The following is a 23334-nucleotide window of genomic DNA, read 5'->3' on the forward strand; positions in this document are numbered from 1 at the left end:
GCACTAAACGACCGGGGGCCCCTTTTTTGACTCTGGCCCCCAAGGCCCGCGGATACTTGCCTCGTGCCGAGTCATGCATGGAACTCCCAGCATCGTTGCCATAACTCGTCGTGCCATGTTACCTTCGCGGAGTTTATGGCACCGTCGGTCTCGCGCACTCGGGTCATAACAATTCGGTCGCCGCCGCATCCCCGACGCACAATCACGTTCGTACTTCCAGCGGAATCCGACGCCGCTCGCGCGACCGATAGATCCGGAAATTTATGCTCCCAACCCTTTCACGGTCGAGTTATTTTTCTGTTTTTTTTTTAGTTTTCAGTCGGTGTTTTTTTTAAGCGAGCACATCAATTGCAAGTTATTTTTAATTTTGTAACACTTCTATGTTCCGGTCATGAAAGAGTTACGATTTTTTTTGTGCCAGCGAGGAGGTGGAAAAAATGAGTGTTCAATTGCACGAGCGACCCACTTGAATGCACTCGGCAACATTCCAATTCATTAATAAGCAGAGATCCCAATTGATATCTTTTTCTCAGTGTTGAAAAGGACCACAACCCGTACGGTCGAAACGTCGGATAAATAAATCATCTGCCAGCCTAACAATTTTTTTTTATATACATGATTATTCCACTAGACTTCAGATTGCACAAGCGAGGGTTTAAAGGGTCTGGCAAAAATTGGGTCTTCAAACTCCGTCGCGATCGTACGAGAAACGTGATCGTGCTTCGCGGGCGCGTCGGTCGCTTCTTCAATCGTGCCCGAAACGAGGTGATGATATGTGGGCCAAAGGTAGCGCGTCACGAGGGATGCCTCTACCGGAGGGATCGGCGTGGCTGGACGGTTGGAAATAACGCGGCGCATTATAGCGAGGCATTAGAGTGGCCGGTAGCCGACCGGCGAGTTTTTTTACCGGATTCCAGTAGCGCCTTCGACAAACACCGGAGGAGGGGGAGGGGAGCCCCGCGCTCTCCGCTACTTTTACTAGATTATCCACGAGCGGTTATCTCGTGACTCTCGTTCCGCGCCGGCTCCTCTCCCAGCGGACGCCTCTCGGTGAAGCCTGCGCGCGGCACCGAGGGTCCAAGGGAACCTTCGGTGGTATGTCTACCGTCTGCTACACGTTCGCGGAGAAAGTGACGGTGCTGACGGTCCCCGGCTGCGCCGGACTCACTTCTGCCGTGTATGAGAGCGAATCGATACTTTACGGCGTCTACGATCCTCTTCTTTCTCCGGATGACGCAACGCCGTGGCGTACACGCGGTACGGAGGAAAACGAAAGTCATGAGTCTCTTTAGCGAGCTCGTCCACACATTTTTCTATCAACGTCCAGTCGAGTAAACAGCGATGCAAGTTGATTATACACCGCAAGAACCTAATTAAAAATTGTCACGACGACGTGTGCGTCGCGTGTGACAAGTACCTCGTGAGTTTTCTCAGAGACCTACGTGTCATAAATGCGCAGAAAAAAAAATTAGCGTCGGATCAACTCTTATATATTCAAATTAACGCGCTCATTGCTTTGTATGTATATGCGCAACAATCTATAATATTATAATCTTAGAAGCATTTAATAATCATACGTTCCAACAATATTACAGTCTTATTTAAATACTATAATTGTCACTTTAAGAATACATATTTTGACAATAAAATCATTTTAACTGATCAGAATATTCTTCAGTGTCGCCAGCGGTAATTAAGAACGTCAGTGTTTTCTGGACATACCTGGCATTTTTAATAATATAAAAAAACTTGTTGCAACATGCCTCAGTGGTCGAACTGGTGAGACGCTCGCCTAGAGTGTAGGGAGGTCCAGGCTCAAACCCTGGCTGAGGTAATATTTTTCGCAATAAATTTTCTGCGTTATTAAAAATGCCAGGTATGGTCAAGAAAAACACTGACGTTGAAAATCATTTTAATCGTTATAATCTTCGATTTGAAAATATGTTATTTTCTATTCAACATTGTTTCCCCTCCGTTCAAGAAAATTATTCTTAATTAGTAACCATATATTCTTCTTGATTGAATTATATAAAATTGTATTCAAGTAAGTTTTTCTTTCTTCAACGCGATATAATGTCATCTCAAGATTCTCACGTTAAGACTAAACATATTTTCAAAAGAAGAATATTCTTGTTTTCTCTGTCGAAATTAAGTAATGAGTAACGAGTTTAAAGATTGTAAGACTGGGTCCTGAAATTTTCCTCAATTTGTTTTTCGAAATGTAATATTGTTCGAGAAAAATCATACGACCGAAGTGATCTGTACGTAATACAATGAAGGACGTTATTAAGGAGATCAACAGAAATCTGGCTGAAACGACTCGAATAATCTGCTAACTGGAGCTTCACTGACGGTTAGGTACCCCTAGGAAACGTACCACTACCCTTCACACGTTTTTTTTTTTCGTATAATCCACGCTATCTCCTTTTCTCCTTCCCCTTCACTTCTCTGGATCCCCAGGCATGAGTCACGTAATAGTTTCGCTACATCGGCCCTAATGATTTATGCCTTTGGTCGGGTTTTATGTATTTCTGCGCAATGCGTGAAGCTCCGGCTTTTTTAGGTTCTCACTTCGACGTCGGAGAGAGAAGCAGAATAGGAGAGAGAAAGAGAGAGAAGATAGAGTAAAAGAGAACACGAAGGGGAGGAAGAAAACGACCATAAAGCGTCACTGGGTCTGGTTCACGCGCTGCCGCCGTTAACTACGCGCAGCCTATATAGATCGATATAATTAATAGCTAGACCGTGGATCGGGTAACATATGGCCTGGGACAGGACACCAAGGAGACAGGCGCGGGCGAAAGGTGAGAGGAAACCGATTTCGTGGTCCTCCCTCGCCACAACGCGGTCCCAAAGTTGGCCAAAAGAGAGAAAGAGAGCGGTCCCACTCGCCGAATTCAAAGGGATTAAAGGCGAATACACGAAGGCCGCGGGGATACCTGACGTCGGGGAAAAAGGACGATTCGCGTCGCGGCATGCTAATTCCTATCTGGTGGCCCCCTACTCTTACTCACAAAAGGACACGTTTCATTCTCTCGAATTCTTTGGCCTATATAACGATCTCCTTGATTATTCCCTGGACGCCTTTGAAACGAACATAGCAAGCGGAATGCGTTATTCCGATGTAGGCGTCAAACGGCAATGATTTAATGGTTTAACGGCAAAAGCAAATTATAAAGAATGTCAATGAATATATGGAATAGGTGACGGCGGTTAATGAAATCACGCCGACTACATAATTGATAATTGAGTTATCAATTAGTCTTTCAACATATGTACCAGGGTGCTAGGCTTATTAAATCGGTGCTTTTCTGCAGTCCAAGAATGTCCTCTATTAATGTGAAATTTTTATTGAGGATCATAAAGTCATTTAGCAAACGTGGCATCGACTGCCGAGATTAAGCTGACATGATCCTGATCTACGGGGAAGCTAAGACATAATAATGAAGATAAAGTAATTCTAATGCTAAAACATGTTCAATGCCGGATACATTTATAATTCCGAGTCAGAGTCCGAGTCTTTTTACTTGCAGAAGGCTTCTTTATAGCGTAACATTTCGTTATTAACCTGATCTGTACTACGAATTAATTATTTTTTATCAGCATAGATATACAGAATAATAACTGAAGTTTCGTAAACTTCTTTTTATTTATAGATTATTGAAGAAGATTTGTAAGATTTTCGTATTTTACCGAATGTGTTTGTCGTAACTCGTCAATCAATAAATATTTCATTAAGTGATACTTATCGATCCGCTGAATAATGTACAAGTCGCCATTACACAATAACCAAAATCTGCGATCAAAATCTAGAATCTCGAGTCGCACAACACTTTTTAAAGCCTGTGTCCACGATGCTAGAACTTGGTCCAAGTTCCAGTTTCGAGAAATGTGTAGCCAATCAACGCGCGGCTTTTACGGAGTGGCTGCAAGTTGATCGGCTACACATTTGCCGAAACTAGAACTTGGAGCAACAGAGGCCTTTATAACGCTTCGGTTTCGAGTGTTCCTCGCGAGAAGCGGCGTAGAAAGACCAGCCAGATTTTACGCAGATGCGCGGCCGGGAGGGATAATCTCAGATTGCTGAACGACTCAATATTCACCGGCGGCGTAGCCCGGTGCACGCAACGCGTCCTCCCGCTCGGGACAAAGAGGAACGCCAGTTCAACCCCACGAGAGAAGTTACCATTTGCATTTCCGCTGCAAACGCGGCGCCACGCACGTGCCTATCGTGCGCGTCATTCGCGCACCCCTCGACATCGGGCGAAGCACGCGAGCCACGGCGAGGAGGAGCAGAGTTTCCTCGCCGTGTACTTTGCATAATTTCACGAATCGCGCGTATAATCGTTCCGCCGCCGTCGCCGCCGTCGGTGCTACGAAACGTGCGCCGGCGACGGGTGTTTCATGCCGCGGGCGATCCCGCGAGTCGCCCGGGCATTAGCATAGGGTTTGACGGAGTGACGCGTGTATGCACACCTCGCGCCTGCTGTCCTCCGAAAGCGACACGTGGCCCCAGCCACGAGACGCGACCGGAAGGGTTGAGACCCGATGGATTCCCCCCCGCTCCTTGTTCTTCTTCTTTTTTCCGCCGCGCCGAAACTCGGATCGAAGAACCCGAGTGAATGTTTAGACATAGGTGTATATACGGAAGTGTCAGTGTGACACGTGCCGCGACACTACGGAACGTTTGCTCGCTCCGCTCGCTGTGTACTCAACATTAGCATGGGATTTCAATGCCAGCTCGGCGTATAGATTTTCTTGCCTTTATTCTTCGGAGCGCTTTTGGATGTCGCGTGTATAACTGTGGAATGTATAAGAGATTCGGTCGGACTCCTCACGTACTATTTTCTACAGAACCGCGCATAAATAATGGAAATAGAAATCACTCGGAAACTGTTTTTGCTCCGCACGACATTCTGTATATTAATGGATTAAGTCTTGTGTCACACCGACGTAATTTGTTTGCCCACAGATGAATATTTAAGCGCGCTCGCGAGTCTTCTATTAGAGATACAAATTACGAAATATTAAGTACAAAGTCTTTTCAGTTAACAGCAACAACTTTATAACGACCTTAGAGGAATTCAACTGAACGCGGGGGCCTTCGTACACGAGACAATGCGACTCAAAAGCGCCGACAACGTTCCATCACTAGAAAATCAATTTTCCCAGCGAATATCGGAGCCTATTGTTCCCTTTTTTCCACGTGTCTCGTCCTATTCAACGCGGCAATCGCGTCGTTTGGGGAATTTTATCGAAGCAGCCGCGGTAATGTCGAGGTGGACTGTCGATGAACGACCATGACCACGCGCACAATGGTTCATGCGATCCTTCGTCTCTTCGCTCGATGCCGCGTATATCTACGTCGCTTTTGTGTCGCGCCTAAGACGCTTCGAAAAAGCACCGCGACTAATTAATATCCGAGCTTTTTGCCGAAGCAATGCGGACGCGCGTATCAAATTTGTGACCAATCACCAAGTTATCCGGTAATTTCAACGATCTCCTCCATCTCGTGTATATCCCTTCGAGGTTCCGTTTTATCGCAAATTGCAACGTGCGTGTTTCATTCAAACCGTAACAACTAAATCTCCAATTACACTCATGGATCACCCGATTCTTTAAAAAATGTATTTACTAGTTTTCATAATTTCGTCAAGTACACTTTAAGCCACACATCATAAAAGTCTCGTCGAGTCCTAATTTGGTCGGGAATTTTATGGATTTATCAACGCATCTGTGTGCGTAAAAATATGTAAATAAAAATAAAACAAAAACCGAAAGTTTCAAGTATATGACAATTAAAGTTTCGAAAATGTTTTGGTCTCGTGTAAAGTTTTGACGAAAACCCCCTTTTTTACAACGCTTTAGATTCAATTATTTGAAAAGAGTAGATCTTCTTGCCTCTTATGTAAAGACGTATTTTGTGTTGAACAAAAATAATGTATAGGACAACGGAACATGGTAAATGATGAGCACAAATCTAGAGCCAACACGTCACCTTAGTGAGCACGTTTCCTTGTTTCCTTTCCAATTCATTAAGCGGATGCGAGTTAGTCTCCCAGAGTTTTGTAGCTACTAACTTGACTTATGGATCTCATCATGCGATCGAGGTTACAGACTTGGTTAGTGGCTGGTAGTGCCATGTATGTCGATCTAAGATAAAAATCCTAAGAGCCAATATTTTAACGAATCACGTGGTGTAGGGCCACATCATAATTAAGCGTAGCGTCGCGTCTATGATTTATCTCAACTACGGAATTACGAAACCATCGGGCATGTGAAAGTACATATCGCCTTTACAAATACCTATGATATACATCAATTTTTTCTCGAGATGTAAAGATATACTTTATCTCTTTCAGACTCCCACATAGATAGTCGAAATTTCGTATTGTCATTAATTTTGTTTCAGTATTATTTATTTCGATTCATTCGCACTCAGTTAAAGGATAAGATTCGTAACAGTCGCGACTTACCGAAACGTTTTTGATGCAACCGTCATGATGACTCCTTGTGGATGGCAGGATAAGGATAACCAGGCGGAACACAAAAAAATTGAAACAAGAATGAAACAAAAAAGTAATTTTGCGGTATTTATTTTAGACTAGAAGAGGAAAAAAACGATATAATATTATTAACATATTAATGAATACTAATTAAAGGATCATAGGTTGTTAAATAATAATAATAATAATAATAATAATAATAAACTATATACATCAGAATGGTAGGAAAAAATTGTGCTGATCGACATACATAACATTATGCTAACTGGATATTCTATTAGAGGTACATAATACCGCATAAATGAGTAGGAAAAATAAGCGAGAAGCAAAGCCACACCCTCGTCAGCCATGGATACGAGTGTAAAATAAAATAAATTCGAAAAAAGAAATAAACCGACATTGTGTGTATCGCCAGCTGCTCAAACTCGAGACATCCGGTTCCAATCCGAGAGAGAAAAAAAAACCGCGTGGGCAGACGAGAGCGTGACCATCACAAAGAAAATTCATAAATAACTAATATATATATAAAAGAAAATAATTACTAATAAAATAATTACTAGAAAATAATTTTATGACAGTGGCATATATGATATATAATATGAATTCGCATGTAATTCCCGATGTCGTACCTATATTACGTCGTCGTTAATGGCAGATAAAACGCTACAGCGACGCTTGGACGCTGTTTGTGAGCTAACACGTAGAAGTAGTATCGTCTGTTTACGTGTATTTGAATAGAGGCTAGTTGCGAGGAAGGGCCTTATCCGGATTTCGGGCTGAACTTGCGGGGAGACTTACGAATAATATTTACAATAAAACTAAATACAAGAAACACGTAGCAAAAATGAAATCCGTCTAGGGCATTAAGATGTTGGAATGGCTTCGCAAATAATAACGACGATAATGAGAGCGATAGGTGACAAAGTGAATTAGATCCCTAAAATAGTAATGAATTTATATCGTATCCGTTAATTGGATAAATATCACTAAACTTCGATATAAAATATAGTAAAAGTATTCTTATGTCCGAGTCTTTAACTGTACAAAGTGCGTACGAGCAAAGTTTTCTGATTTCAATATTTAAGCTATTAGCTGATTTATAGAAGTCAATCAAGTTCCTAGTATTGATAGAATACTTTATTATCACTTTTTTGCTTCCTACTAACTGGCAATTTTCTTATATTCATACCCTCATATTTTCTCTTTCACTCTGTTTATATACTTTTGCATACTTTCATTCGCTCATATACTAAATAATGAATAGGAACTTTTAAGAGTATCTCTTAATTCTAGATATATCGTTTAAGTATATCCTATATATATGTGTATACATATATAGGATATTCTTTTTTTCAGCACTGTACTCTAAATTAATCTTTCACTGCACTGATTAGATTATTCGTTATTATTATTATAATCCGTTATTTGATTGTCTGTTTTTTATATCTGATCCTGTATTAGTATTTCTTTTTTTCCCCTCCCAATTAGACGTTTAGTTTTATTTTATAACGTACAGCTTCAGAAGATATCACATTTCTAATATTACTGTACAAGTAATATACAAGTGGAACAATATTAGAAGGTTTGTAATATACAACAATGTAGAATTAGTGCAATTATTAGAGAATAGTCGCAGTACATAAAATATTTATAAACGACTTAACACCGGCGAGTTTCAAAATTTCTACCGCAATGTCAAGTTCAATGAAAGTCAATATAGTTCAAAATCGTTTACATCGTCTAATAACAGAAATTAATCAACAAGCCAAAATAAAAATCTTTTCAGCGTAATGAATAAAATGATTCCTTCAAAACTTCCACCATATAAATAAATAAATATATATATATATTTAAATATATATATACACATATTTATACATTTAAATATATATATAAGAATAAATAAATACATATATATAATATGTAATATATACACATTATGTGTTTATGTGTTGTACATTATGCGTACACATGATATATTATATAATGGTATATAATAATTTGAAACATACGTGCATATATATATGCACGGATATATATATGTATAATACATATAATACATAAAATATATATATATTAATATATATTGTATATTTATATGGCAGCTCGATAAACCAATACGAATTTGGAATAAACATCCAACGATCGTTCAGTCGTTTAAGTCAGCCAGACACTCACCGGCCGTAGTACTAGCTGCGCTGGCCGTAGTAGCGGCGGGATGTTGCTGCTGCTGTTGCTGCTGTGACTGGAACATTGCCGTGGGGTGAAGGAATACCGATCCGTACATCATATTTTCATCCGATTGCTGTTGTTGCTGCTGGTTGACTTGTTGACTGGCTGTGGTGATCACCGGCGAATTACCAATACCAGGCACGCCGGTGGCACCGCTACCGCTGGGCACGATGGGCGCTCCGGGAGTCGGCGGCACGAGACTGCCTTCCTCGACAGCGACGCGCACCGACTCGATATGCCGCCGCGAAAAGACGTGCTCCTGTAGCGGCGTTTTGGCCGAGTAGCGTACAGAGCACAGTCTGCACTCGTCTGGTCCGGTCGGGCCACGATGTGGTTGAACGGCTGAGCCTTCGGCCGGCAAGCCAGCCGCTAATCTAGCCTTCTTCTCCTTAGCTCGGGCGTTCTGGAACCACACCTGCAACTCGTCTTCATTAGTCTTCGTAAGCTCGTGCATTAAACGCATGCGTGTCCAAAGAAGTGTGGTCTTCTTATATGTGTATTAATGGTTATTATGAGTTTGTGGTTGGCTCGCACGAAGATTATCGATGCTCACCTGGACCACCCGTTTTGGAAGGCCGATCTCTCGGCCAAGCATCTCGCATTCGGCCATCGTCGGTGTTTTGTAGTCCGAGAAGAGCGACTTCATCACCTTCACCTGAGTAGTCGACATCTGTGTGCGATATCGCTTGCCGCCGGATTGGCCGGTATTGCCGCCGGATTGTCCACCGGTTGCTGTCGGGCCGGACGCATTCCCGGTATTTCCGCTGGCGGGTCCTTGTCTTGAGCTCTGTGTGCTTGACGCTGGACTTGCCGGTCCGCTTTCATCATCCAAAAACTCTGTAGTCTCGCTCATGCTGTCGTCATCGCATACGCTGCGTTCGGATAAGTCAGTCAGAGGTCCACAATCGCTGCCGCCGCGGAAGTGGGCGCCGTGTTGTTCCTCGAGAAGACTACTGAAATTGCTTAAACACAATTTCATCGGTCGGCTGAGGTCAACAGGTTTGCTCAGATCCAACGGTGACTCGCCGCTATTTCCTCCGGCCTGATGATTTGCCGTCTCCTGTTTTCCGTTACTGGCGTGCGCCTGTAACTCGCTGAAGTATCGCTTCATGTCCTCATAGTATTTTAACGATTTCAAAGACACCTCCATTTCGCTGTTTAGAGGCGGAAACAACGGTGGCATCATGTGAGGAGTGCTAGAATTGGAAGGAACGGATTCCATCGAGAGCTCTTCGTCCGGGATGTTGTCGATATTCACCTCACCGCGAGCCACTTGGTCGGCGTGTTTGCTGCTAAGGTGAGATTCTAAAGCAGATTTGACTTTGAATAGCGCCGGACAGAATGGGCAGCGCTTGTTAATAACTTGGCTGTGGGCGCGGAATTGACCCTTACGCTCGCGGGCGCGCGTATTTTGGAACCACACCTGTACTACACGCTTCTTCAAACCGACCTCACGAGCGATCGTCTCCAGCATCTTTCTCGATGGATTAGATTCGATCTGGTATTTTTGATAAAGGTAATCTAACTGTTCTGGAAGTATTGTGGTTCGTAAACGTTTATCCTTGGGTTGCTCGTTGTGTTCTGAATTCGAGCGATTGTCGCTGCCCGTTCCCTCCTCGGAATCCTCAAACTTCCTCTTCTGTATCATGCTGATAAGCGAATGTTGACTATCCGATGCAACTGCAGAGCTTTGGTTGGCATTAATTGCTTGTTGTTGCAAAATCCCGAAAGGTGAGTCAGGCGGGTACGCAGAAGGGAATAAAGTCGGGTTCATGATATGTATTAGCTGATGCTCGCGCCAAAGTTCGAATCGACCGAACATCAGGTTGCATTTGTCGCATTGAAAACTGCCTTCTTTCGACTCAGTTTGCGACTGCTGCTGCTGCTGCTGCTGCTGCTGCTGCTGCTGTTGTTGTTGTTGCTGCTGCTGCTGCTGCTGTTGTTGTTGTGATTGTTGGTGTGTCTGAGATAGCGTTTGCTGTTGATGAGGAGACGTGGCGGTGCTCAATGGTTGTTGCAACTGTTCGGTAAGCGCGGGCGTAGTTGACATATTGTTAGCTACCGTATTGTTTGTAGTCGTTGTAGAACTGCTGTTGCTGTCTTCGGAACTGAGAACCGCAGCGACTTGAGCTGCCGCAGCCTGTGCTTGTGCACTTCTCTTGGCATCCTCCTCTTTGAAACAATGGGTCTTCTGATGACGTATAAGCTCGTAATATCTTTGAAATACTAGCAGGCACTTTTTACATTGGTAATTCAAGCCTGGTGTTCTCTGAAATCTACCGGACCCATCGTCGTTTTCGCGTCCACCTGTCGCCACGGGTTCCGCGGCAGGTTGATTTTCATAGACCTTACGTGCTTTCTGTCTAGCATTCTGAAACCACACTACAATCACGCGCGGGCTTAAACCGAGAAGTTTGCTAAGATACTCTAAGTCGTCATCCTTCGGATACGCGTTGTTCTCGAAAAATTCCTGTAGAACTTTTATTTGGTAATCGGTGAATCTCGTGCGATTGGCACGTTTGCCAGAGCTACCGCCGGAGGTGTTACTGCCGTTACTGTTACCACCAAAATAGTCAGTCGGTCCGCGACCCGGGCTCAGAGATCTCTGTGGTGTGAGCGCCATCGCGGCAATCGCGCTCGTCACTACACCACCGGCTCCCGGACTGGGATTGGCAAAGTTCTGGGCAGCTAATTTCGGCGGTAACATCGGAGTACTCGGGGTGTTTGTAGCAGAGGTGTGGGAAGTAATATCATGATGAATGGCCGAAAATACAGAACTCATACTGAGCGCGGGTGAATGCGGTCGCGATTGTTGCCCACCCGAGCTACCGGGCGAGTGATGCTGCTCTTCTTGATGTTGCACAGCTTGTTGCTGCTGTTGACATTGCGACTGCTCGAGTGTCTCCTGTTTAATCTCGGAAGCTTGAGATGCGCTGGTGTTTTGCATAGACGGTGGAGGCGTGGCTTGTTTGTTTGGACTTTTGTCGTCCGAGGAACTGCTACCGGACACGCTTGAATTTAACGGTGTTACTTTTGCCTCGCCGGTTTTCTCATATTCTTCGAGATTTAGAGTGGTACTTGGCGGATTATTGAAATTGTACGGACTGTCTTTGTTACGCTGCCGTTCTTTGAATAACGTATTTCGGAACCAATGTTTTATGACTTTGGGCGGCAGACCGCTTTGGCTGGCCATATCTAAAATTTGTTCTTCACCAGGAGAATTATTAATATCAAAATGTGCTCGTAGTATCTTTAGTTGTTCATCAGTTATACGCGTACGCGCTCGTTTCTGTGATGCAGCTGCATTCGCCTGAAAGATTAAAAGAGTCGTCGCTTTTCTCCCGCTAACAATTGACTTCCGATTATCCGAAAGATTTATAAATAGACGTATTATTAAGATAAACAAACAGCTTTTCCGAAGATTTTTTATTTGCCTCCGTTTCCGCGCACAAATTGAAATATTCTTTTGAATTTGTTTTAATTTTTGTTTTGCCACGATTTTATCTCTCATCGCAATTACATTACTATTATGTTACTTACATTTTAGCATTATTTGTTATTATTTCTGTCATGTGCGATACTGTTATAATTTCATTTGTGTTTTTTACCAAGTATTTGTTTTCATCAATAGGTTGGTATAAATAGATAAATGTGAATAAAGAAATATTATATAAAAATTTGTAACACTTACCGCTGCTGCTGCTTGCTGCTGTTGGAGAGCGAGGTGCTGCTTGGCAAGAAGATCTGCTTGATTAATCGATGGATATCCAGTAGCGGCACCATCATACGGTGGTGGCGGCAGCATCATTGGCACAAGAGGTGGTTGCAAGTTCATAGCAGCTAATGCGGGTACGTTCAGCCCCAGTGGCAACCCCATCATCCCCATCATCAATCCTGGGTATTGTTGCAACTGTTGCTGCAATTGCGACGCAGCCATTGCAGCATTTAGAGCAGCCTGCATTTCAGTCATCTGTTGCGCAAACGAAAGTTGAGCCTGCTGTTGTTGCTGTTGTTGCTGCTGCTGCTGCTGCTGTAGTTGCTGCTGCTGCTGCTGCTGTTGTTGTTGCTGCTGCTGCTGCTGCTGCTGTTGCGACTGTTGTGAAATATGATGTTGCGGGTTGGTAGATAGCACAGTCGGCGTCGTGGAATCTGTACTTGAAACTGGCGTATTGCTTAACGCTGGAGTGGTCGCTGGAGTAGTAGATGTAGCTTCGGGCGTTCGGCTAATACACTCTTTGCTCTCGGCATTTTCTTCCTTCTCCTTTTCACGAGATTCTTTGTCAGAACTGAGATCTTGAGGTTGTCCGGCGGCGGGCGTGGAACTTCTTGGCGCCGTGGTGGTTGACGAAGACGTCGCGACGGTCACAACAACACTTTTCTTCTCATATTCGCACTTGAACTGTTGCGCGTATTTTTCAAGAAATTCGCGCGGTACAAGATCACGATGAACCTCTTCACAATGAGCCTTCAACACCCAAACGCTGCTGAAAGCTTTGTTGCAGTGCTGACAGGTGCTGCGCGTAAGTTCCGGTATCACATCGTCATCGATATGAGCTTCTTCGGTCTCTTCCTCTTTTTCTTCCTGTATGGCAGCAAGAGCTTGCTTTTGTTGTTCCTGCTTCTGTTGTTCTTGCTGCGCTTGAAGGGCGGCGGCCGCTTCCTCTTCCTTGCGCTGTCGTCTTTGGTGATTTTCATTGAACTGCATAACGAGGTCGAAGCCAAAACTCTCCAACAAATGCTTGTACATTTGTGAGGTCTTATGTCGTGGCTGCGAAAGAATATCCTGCGTGGTTTGCGAGTGTTGCGTAGCTGATTGTAAGTGTTGTTGCGGCCCTGGTGTCGTAGATGTAGGAGGTGGCGTCTTAGCGGGCGCAGATGAAGCTAATTGTTGCGATACAGCAAATTGTTGAAACAACGCCAATGCCGGATTGTTCAAAATATTGCATAGCTGCTGATGTGCCGCTAGCTGATCTTGGTTGACAAAGAGACTATTGCAACGCGAACAGGAAACCATCCCTCCTGCATTGCTTGTGTTTGTGTTGACGGGCGGACTATTCGGACTTAGTGGTGGTTGTTCGATCAATGGTCGAGCGAGATCTAACTGGCCACTGGCTGCAAGATCCTGCAGTTTACTGGCACGCGTTTGATGAAGAACACTTCTCATATGGATGTCCAAAGTGCTTCCCTGACTATAAGCGACCTTACAGATATTGCACTTGTACGGTTTCTTGTCCTGATCGTGCTGGGAATCGGGCGATTCAGTCGGGCTAGCGGGAGGTACTACCGAAATCAATGTGTTGTTGTTACCTTGCTCCTGCATTGCCCGCTTCAACTTATGCAAATGACTTACACTGTTGTAATGCACTAGAAGGATGTTCTTCTGCGTGAAGCTCTCTTTACAAACATCGCATTTATACGGTCTGTTAGGATCTAAATACTTTTCCATAGGGTAAGACATTTTTTCACCCTTGCGATGCAACAAAGTCTTGTTGTGACTAGTCAGATAACTCTGACGCGTGAAGGCTACCTTACATCGATGACACTTGAATTTTCGACTTGGATCTTGATAGGAATCCTCAGCAATCGTTTGGCTATTTAAATAATCCTCTAGGAGCCGTTGTTCCTTCTGCAATGGAGATGAATCACTGGCATCACTTTCCTCCTCGTCACCTCTACCAGCGTCCTCTTCCACATGCAGCTCGCCTGTCAGGCCGGCTTGTCTCTTCAACGCTTCTTCCGTTATTGCCTGAAGAAGGGGATGCGAGTGGAGCAAACTCTGCTTATACTGGGCCATCTCTTCCTCATGAAGATCGTGGGCAGATTCTAAATGCCTCTGAAGCGCTTGAACTGAGCGAAAAGATCGTCCGCACAGGGCACACTTGGTCGCATCTCTAATAGCATGATATTGGGAGTGTTGCTGAAGTTTCTCCAAAGTTTTGAACGCGAGACTGCACTGTACGCACCGATACTTATAAACATGTTTTTCGCTAACCGCCAAGGTAGGCGCGGTGGTCGGATGGGGCTCCCGACAATGGTGTTGCCGAAGTTCTTCGATAGAACGCCAAACACGGTCGCACTTGTTACACCTGGCTAACTCTAATTCGTCATTATCACCCCGTTCACTCATCTCTTCTTCCTGGTGGGTCTTCATCGTTGTCGTGGGTGACGTCGGCGTCGTTGCGGTCGTTACAGCTGGCATCGAGGAACTCCGATTATTGTTCAGCCAATGACTTTGATCCACTAATAATAGTAGCCTCTGCAGACCATCGGTATTAACGGAGTGAATTTGCATCACGTGCTTTTCCAGAGCGGGACGTTCCTTGAAATTATCTTGGCACAACGGGCATAACAATTCCGTCGCCGGCTCTTCCTTTACCGTTTCAGTTTTCTCCTCCGAATCTTGAACGTGAGCCACTTGCAAATGCTGTCGTAACTCTTCCCGCGACGTTGGCTGATACGTACAGTATAGGCACGTAATTTCTTCTTGGTCGTTCTCGGCCTCGGCTTCCGGTTCTGCATCATTGTCCGGCTCTTGTTTCACTTCACTACCGCAGTCGCTACCTTCCTCTCGTCGTTCTGGAAGTAGACGAAAAAAAATTTGTTTCAGGGTTTTTATATGCCAACAACTTGTCGAACGCCCTCACATTAAGAACGGCCAGAATCGCAATAGCTGATTTGAGCAAAATAAATTATGGTATACAGTGAAATGCCGTTATTGCAAAAGAGAAACAAAATTATTCAAGTTTATTTGATTGTACTATTTTTTTAGTACTTTTAAATATACATTGCTTGATGCAAAAATTGAGAAATAAAATATATCATGTAAAATCCATCCTACAATTGTAAATGAAATAATAATTTGTCAGCCGCCTCTTATCGACAGTGACGTTTATTGATCGATATATTTAGTTTTACGACCAAAAACTTCCTAGTGCGAAATTAAAACAACATGCGTATAGAGAAAGAGACAGGAAAATTAATGAGTTTAGTAGCAATATTTAAGAACATCAGCCATATTTTGAAATCGCTAAACCTGATTGCTGCAATCGATTCATTCATCGCGGCGTACACCAGGCCGCATAGCTCGACGGCCATAAGTGACTAATTAAAAAATTTTCATACACGTGGCGTATAATCGGTGACTGTCCGCGCGGGAAGCGACGAAAAAGATCTTAGGGCTTGTTTATAGCTTGTTTCTACGTACCGTAGAAAATTTCGCAATTACGATTCACCGGGTAACTATCGCATACTAAAGACTATTTACGTTCGTACGATCGCCGAGATTTGCCACAATAAATCGGCTTCTTCGACCGACCGACGCGATATTAAACTTCGGCATTATGTATTCAGAGCCCGGGCGACCGCACGAGACAGCCATCCATTTCGCGGCGATTCGTTCCCCGAGACATTAACTCGAAACGCCACACCGGGAGAAAGTAAATTATAGATACTACCGGTAAACTATGACTATGGTGTCACACCAGCGAAGAATTCGCGTTCAGTGTCACGTACGAGCGGGCCGGTGTGCGCCTGTGTGGCGAATGTTCTTCAGCGGCGACTATTATATTGATTAGACCTGTTCAAGAATCGCGCGCGCCTCCCGCGCCCGCGGATCGACCCGCGCGGAAGAATTACCGGCGCAATTATACGCCGATCCTCCCGGAACGCGCGAGTGCGAACGGAAGGATTTACGCAAGCGGACGCCGCGTAACGCGGTGTCGTCGCGGAGAGAGAAAGTTTTCCGTCGACACGGCGCGTCCGAGATCGCTGAGGAACACCGACGTGTCTGCACGCGTTGCAGATGCTCTCGTGCGCCGGTCTTGCAACAATAATATGCCAAATTACAGATTGGCGACATCGAACTACCGATGGCGGTTTCCTACAAAAAAAAAGAGAAGAGAGAGAGAGAGAAGCAAATGGAAAAAAAATACGAAAGGAGGACAGCTACCATGCCATGTACGCATCGTGCATCGTGCGGTATTGTCCGAAAGCACACTTGCAATGTGTAGCGTCAGTTGCGACGTCGCAGCGTGCACGGAGCAAAACGCGTGCTGCTGGTTTCACCTCGCGCTCCTACCTTCTCTCTACTCGTATATTTATGTAAGTACAGCCCGTCGATATATAATAACACGCGGTATTGTGCGCGCCGCGCCGTGGTGGTGGCGGTGGCACACGCCACGACCATATGCCACGCAAAATTACCATCGCCGGCTAATTGTGAGATAATAAAATAATGAGACCAGTGAATTCATTAAAGGGCACAGTCGCGAGTCTTCTCTGCTAATGTAGGGCGCGCAGGCCGGCACAAAAGAATATTTGCCGTAAAAGAAATTACGTTCGTCGTCACGAAGCCTGATTACCGTTTTGAAGTGTACTTTCCGACGTACCTTCACGTTTTTCCAAGACATGTTACTCAAGGTCTTGTATAATAAATTCGCACACAACTGGCACCTTCATTTAATTGATTATTTATAAAAGATTTCTATGAAACTGTATAGGAGAGAGAGAGTAGCAAATTCATAACGAATAACAAGCTTTAGTAAGAGAGATCCACCGCAGGTCAATTGATCGAATAATGCCACAATGTTCTTTCAGTACAGCGACAGCTGTTTCACGCAAAAAGAGCGATTAAAGGAATTCACTTTTTGTGAATGACGAGGAAGAGAAAAACGCGACATATTCGTGATTACAGACCAAAGCCTTTTTCAGAGAAACCAAGTTGTTTGAACGCTGACACACTTTACGCCATTATGCAACTTTCTTAATGCACGAGTTACCTATTGATACGTTGCTCTTTATTATTCTGGCATATTAATGAACGTCACTGGTAACACAAGACACGTGCTATTGTAAAAAGCGTTTTGCAAAATATTGTCTGCGACAAAAGAAAATGTCTTGAGCATAAAAAGGAGAGTTATTATTAACGGACATTAAAAGGCAATAATATTACTCATTTATATATTTGCGATGTAAACGTTTCTCCGCTATAACTCACCGTTATTGGTGCTCGTAGCGTTGGGTGTCGTCGGTGTGGTCGGGCTGGACTGCGCGCGTTGTACATCGGGATCACTCGTCACCTGAAACATGACGGTGATATCCGCGTGCGGAGATTCGTTTCCCGAGAGATTGCTGCTTCTCCTATGCAGGTGGTGTATCTGTTCCATGTGCACGTGCCGCAAAGATCTCACGTGTTGCAGAAGCGGCAATCGCTGCCGGGAGGTAAATCCGCATATCACGCAGTGATACAGTTTTCCGAGAGCTTGGATGTTACTGCTCGCTTCAAGCAGATGACGGAGCAGAAGAGACGCGGCTTCGTGCCTCGGCAAGGCGGCGTGTAGGGCCAATTTATGAGCACTATTGGTGTAGTAATCGCACGCGTGGCAGCGCAATTGCGCGGCGCTCGTGGGCGACGCCAAATATTTAAGTTTCCATTCGTTACGCGGACCACCCTCTTTCACGTGGTTCATATGTTGCAGTCGTTGCAAATGCTTGTCAGTTTTACAGTGCAACTGGAAATTTGCCTTCAGGTTGGTTTTATAGGTACAAAGCTTGCAGACGAAGTGTGCGTTCGCCACTGCGAGTATGTCGCCCTCGCGGGTCCTCGTTCTGTCGACGGCTAGATGATGGCTTAGAGCCTCGAGCGAATCCGTCGAGAAATTGTTGCAGATGCAACACTGATACAGATGGTCAGGATCCATATCCGCGGGTTCCGGTGGCGGCTCCATGCTGTCCGGCGAAAGTCCAACGTCACCGCTCAGATTGCTCATAGCGGCGGCGCTCGCTATGGAGCCTATGAGTTCTGACGGAAACTGCGGCATTTGACCGCCGGTCATCATTGTCATCAAGACCGCTTGATTGTAAGCTAAGTCGGCCAACGCTGCTTCCGTGGGTTGCGGTTTGTCCAAGCCACCTAAGTGGAGCAAATGCTCGAGTTGTTGCTGCTGTTGTTGTTGATGATGGTGTTGCGCCTGTTGTTGGGAGAACGCGAATGTTTGCATGTGTTTGAGGTTCTGGTGTAGTACCATCGAGTTGTGCGTATGCTTCTCACTCGTCATGTGTATCCTCAGATTACGCGCGACGTTTGTCTCGTAGTTGCATATGTCGCAGCGAAACGAGAGCTTCGGTTTGCTCTGATTGCCACCCTGGACGGCCCGGTGTGGACTGTGATTCTGCTGATGGTGGGGACTCCGCGTCGGCATTGGCGCGTCCTGAGACGAGGAGGGATTGCTAGTACCGGAGCCAGCCCCGCTTCCCTGCTGCAGTTCTTGCATGTTGTTCAGATGCTTGTCGCTCTGCATGTGTATGCTGAGATTACCCTTCGTCGTGGTGGAATAATTGCACACTTCGCACCTGTACGGTTTGTACCCACAGGTATACGTTTCGCCGCGTGCTAACCTGGGATGAGGCTGACCTGCGTTACAATAATAACAAGATGTCTCGCTCTCCGGATGTTTTTCCTTCATGTGTATTTCTAGAGTCTCTTGGTACTTGTAGTGCCAATTGCACTTGGGACATTTCAAGGTTTTGCAAGAATTTCGACTGTGTATTCCAGCGAGTGGCCCGCCAGGGCCGGCGAGTCGGCTGCTCGCTAATATGATTTCGCATTTTGTACACTCGACCCCACTCGGTCTACCTTGCATGTGTTCTGGACAGACACCTATCGTAGTGCCAGTGAGAAAGTTCGGTGGTGCCTGAGTGAGAGCAGCGTACGAAGATGGAGATCCTTTGGTGGACGAGGTCGGTGGTGGTGGTGAGCTGTAATGCATCGCGTCTGGAGCTTTGGCCCAGGACGCGGCACTCACTTGCGCGCCGGTCCACGGATGCTGCTGCTGCTGTTGATGATTGTACGTGAGCGGATGACTCGAGTGTGACGTGGGCGTCGTGGGAGTGTTCGGCGAAGGTCGTTGTTGCGTCTGCTGCGATTGCTGCTGTTGTTGCTGCTGCTGCTGCTGTTGCTGCTGGGGACTGCTAGGTACGCCGGGTGTGCTCGCCGGTGTGCTCGTTGTGGTCGGCGTTGTCTCGTATTCGTTGGATTCGCTGCGTTGTTGTTGCTGCTGCTGTTGTGAGCTTTGTATTTGCGTGGGCGACGCCTGGGTGCAAGTCGAGCTCGTGACAGGTTCTAGAAAACTGACGAGCGGCTGTTTTCCTCTACCCACGGCCTGTATAATGGCCGACGCCGTCGAGTGAGAGAGTATCTGTCGTTCGTCTTCCATTAGGGTAAGTTGATGCTCGCCCTGGGCGTGCGCGACGAAACTTTTCGCGTACCCAAAACTGAGCTTGCATATGAAACACATTAGGATAGGTTTGACGGGCACTGACGCGGCAGGCGGCGGCGGTACCGTGGGCGCTGGAGGTGGCTGTTTACTACCCTCCGCGCTCCTGTAACTGATCACCCGATAACTGTGCATTACGGGAAGATCAGGATTGTGCTGTTGGGTCGCCGAGCGCTGTTGTTGCTGCTGCTGTTGCTGCTGGTAGGTTGCTGCCTGATGCGCGTACAATCGCGATACATAGTACGCACTTGCAATTTGTGGGAAAACTAAAGAATGAGGAACCGATACACCGCGCCCATCTACAATACAACCGTCGGGCAGAGAGTCGTCCTCGCTGAGCTCGCTCTCGCCTTCGATGATATAGGCCGACCCGTCAGGGTTGTAGACGATTTTACCGTCGAATTTTTCCACGTCGCCGCCCGTCGGACTCGGGCTCGGGCTGGGACCCTGTTGTTGCTGTTGTTGCTGACTTTGCGACTGCATCGTCATAGCCGTGGTCGTGGTGGTGGTGGTGTCAGCGATAGGTGTGGGTGTTGGTATCGCGTCGCGGGTGCAGGGTTCTGTGCCCGAAGGTGGACTAGCCGTGCGGGGATGATGGGGCTGATGGAGTGCAGCCCCAGCCGCAGGGGGGGACCCACCCACTCGGCCCCCCTCCTCCTCCGGGCTCATCTCCTGCTTCTGCTGCGTGTACGTGGAATTTTGGAAGGGTCCGCCGTGTTGGTGCTGTAGATGTTGCTGATGATGGGCCGCCACCAGCTGCAAGAAGTGATGCTCGATTGCGTTTGGCGTATGCTGCTGTAGATGCGAGGGAGGAATGTTGTGGTGCTGAAGGTGGTACGGGGGATGAGGCTCACTGGAGGGCATCACCCCAGACGTGAGGCGGGCGCCAGCCTCACATCACCTACGGCGTCTGCGCCTGCGTTCTCCGGACTTCCTCCACGGACTCTTCTTCCGTGCGGATTCGCCCGCTTTCTCGTCGACTGCCTCCCCGTCTTATCTTCCTCGTCACGAAGGGACGGTTCACTAGCTACCCCGACGCAAGCCCAGGTCGTACCTGTAACAGTTCAAATAAAGATCGGTCATTCTTTAATCTAATAAAACGTTTCATTCTCGCAATCATTTTAGACAAACGTTTAATGCTCGCAATAATTTCATGCAAATATTTAATACTGACAAAACTTGTATACAAAAGTTTTTGTGCCGTAAGCGTACAATTTCGAAGTGGCTGGAGATTTCGTTCAACTTCAGAAGGTCTTCAAATTCTATCCGTCGGATAAGATACTTGTTAGCTCGCTCGTGACCGAATGAATTCGCAGACGGGACATTTAGAAGTCGTCCGGTCGTCTAATCCGGTTAAACAGCGTCAACATTTCCGAGGACGACCGAAAGATAGCGAAATACGCAGAAGTGCAGCAAGCTGCGTGTGCAGAGGATCGCCCGGAGAAGACGGCGGTTAGGTACACAAAGCCGCGGCGGAGAAACGTCGTGGTAACACAACGGCTCGTTGTGTTCGGATTACCTGAGTGAACCCAGCTGTGTTTGCGATCGATCGGCCGGGCTTATCTATCGATAAAATATCAATGTTCCCGTCCGAGCAATATGAGAACGAAAGACGAAAAGGAGCGCAGCGAGCTCGACGGCGAGTCGTCGCTATGAATGCTCGCCTGTATGCCCTCAGATTGAGGATCCTTCGTATCTCCTACGCGTGTCTCTCCCCCCTTTATCAACGGTGAAGCTTTCGTCATACAATTCACTATGAAAGAGCATTGTTGGCCTCATTTTGCACTGAATTAACTTCGCCTTGCCCTCCATCCCCCCCCCTCTCCTTTCTCTCGCTCTTTTTCCGATAGAATATTTATAATTTTTTTTATCACACATAAATTTTAACAGTTTTTGCGCAAATTTAATTATTCCTTCTACATTTTGCTCCACCATCTTAAACAAAGTATAATTTGGCAAGGTAGAAAACGACATTTTAAGTGTACTTTTTAGGTTCGCTAAAGACGGTACATATTTCAAATTCCTGAAAAATCGTGTGACGGAGACGCGAGTGGAATTAAAATCTCGGATAGGACTCCCACGAGATTCACTCGATTCAACGTACAGGCAATAACGCGGTGTTACTTCTCGCGCCGTTGAGATAATCCGACTCCAAATTGCGCAAATCGACAAATTACAACTGCGTAAGCGGATGGGAACGCACACGCGTTGGCAATTCCGGGTCAGGAAGAGCTAACGAGAGCCGTGTGAAAAGGATTAGGCGCGTCCTGCGCGGCGTGGCGCGTCACCCGAAACGAGGCACGCCGGTCGCTTTGATTACCACGAGGGGGATAAACACGCTCACGGGAGCATAATCCACGTTTCCACTGAAACGTGCGCGATGATGCGAATTCCTGCCGCGAGCGAGTGGCGAGGGCGAAGGCAAGACTCTAATAATCTAATCCCAATTACGCGGAATCGCGGTCTCGAATCAACGTCGTGAGGTGGAGGCCGGCCGCAAGCATTCACGGAATCTAACGGATTAAAGATGAGCCGGGTGGGTGTAACGCGGGATTTATGCGCCGGCTCGCGTGCGTGTGTACGGGGGTGTGGAACGGCGTGACGATCCGCCGAGAGAGAGTGTACATCCCATCCTGCGGAAGAGAAGCCTCCGAACCGATCCCGTCCCTCTTCCCTGCCCCCTTCTTTCTCTCTCTCTCTCTCTCTTTCTCTTTCCCGATTCGCCCTCCTCACGCCCGTTGGCCGCGGGCGGTATCGCCGGACATTATGGTACATACGTGTATACGCGGCATTACACGGCTCCCTCCTTCACCCTGGCGCGCTCCCTCCCGCTTCACCTTCTACTCCTCTCTCTCTCTCTCTCTTTCTCGCTCGCTCCCCCATCGAACCGCGCCATCGCCACAGTTATAATTCCGCGGTGCAAACGCCATAATCTAGTCACCGTATCCCCCGGCATCTCTTTCTCGAACGATACCGCTTTTATAATGCGTGAGGTACGCCGGCCGCGATCGTTCCCTCGGATTATCATCGCTCGATACCGCCAATCCTAGGCGAATCCTCCTTGCACGGTGCCCAATCACGTGCCGCGCGTTCGAGAGACGTTCCGCGATCCGATAAAACGGGTGTTTCATCGACGGCGTTCATTAAAGCAAAATCGTACACGTCGAGGAATATAATTGCGCGGCCCACTGGATCGGTGCTAAACGAGGGGGGATGAGGGGGGGGCAAAATGCACCTTTACTGTAGTCCCGTAAATATGTAACGCTCTGCTTGAACATCGTGTAATTCATAACATCAACGTCGATATTCTTTTACGGCTAATA

The 23334-nt window shown here is 46.4% G+C and overlaps 1 protein-coding gene across 4 annotated transcripts in view; it reads right to left on the bottom strand.

Annotated features, from left to right (window-relative positions):
• Positions 1–20952, bottom strand: part of LOC105565633 (zinc finger homeobox protein 3) — a 92746-nt gene extending 71794 nt beyond the window's left edge. For all 4 annotated transcript variants that reach the window (XM_012018988.1, XM_012018987.1, XM_012018989.1 and 1 more), the window contains exons 1-4: positions 17734–20952; positions 12430–15314; positions 9292–12048; positions 8685–9153 (exon numbers count right to left, since the gene is read on the bottom strand). In XM_012018988.1, coding sequence (XP_011874378.1) covers positions 8685–9153; positions 9292–12048; positions 12430–15314; positions 17734–20875 — 9253 coding nt within the window. In that variant the 5' untranslated portion in view covers positions 20876–20952. The remainder of the gene's footprint in view (positions 1–8684; positions 9154–9291; positions 12049–12429; positions 15315–17733) is intronic.
• Positions 20953–23334: the final 2382 nt, after the last annotated feature.

The sequence above is a fragment of the Vollenhovia emeryi genome, unplaced genomic scaffold (assembly GCF_000949405.1).
Source record: "Vollenhovia emeryi isolate VEMERY1.0 unplaced genomic scaffold, V.emery_V1.0 DF939150.1, whole genome shotgun sequence".
In the NCBI taxonomy this organism is placed as follows: domain Eukaryota; kingdom Metazoa; phylum Arthropoda; class Insecta; order Hymenoptera; family Formicidae; genus Vollenhovia; species Vollenhovia emeryi.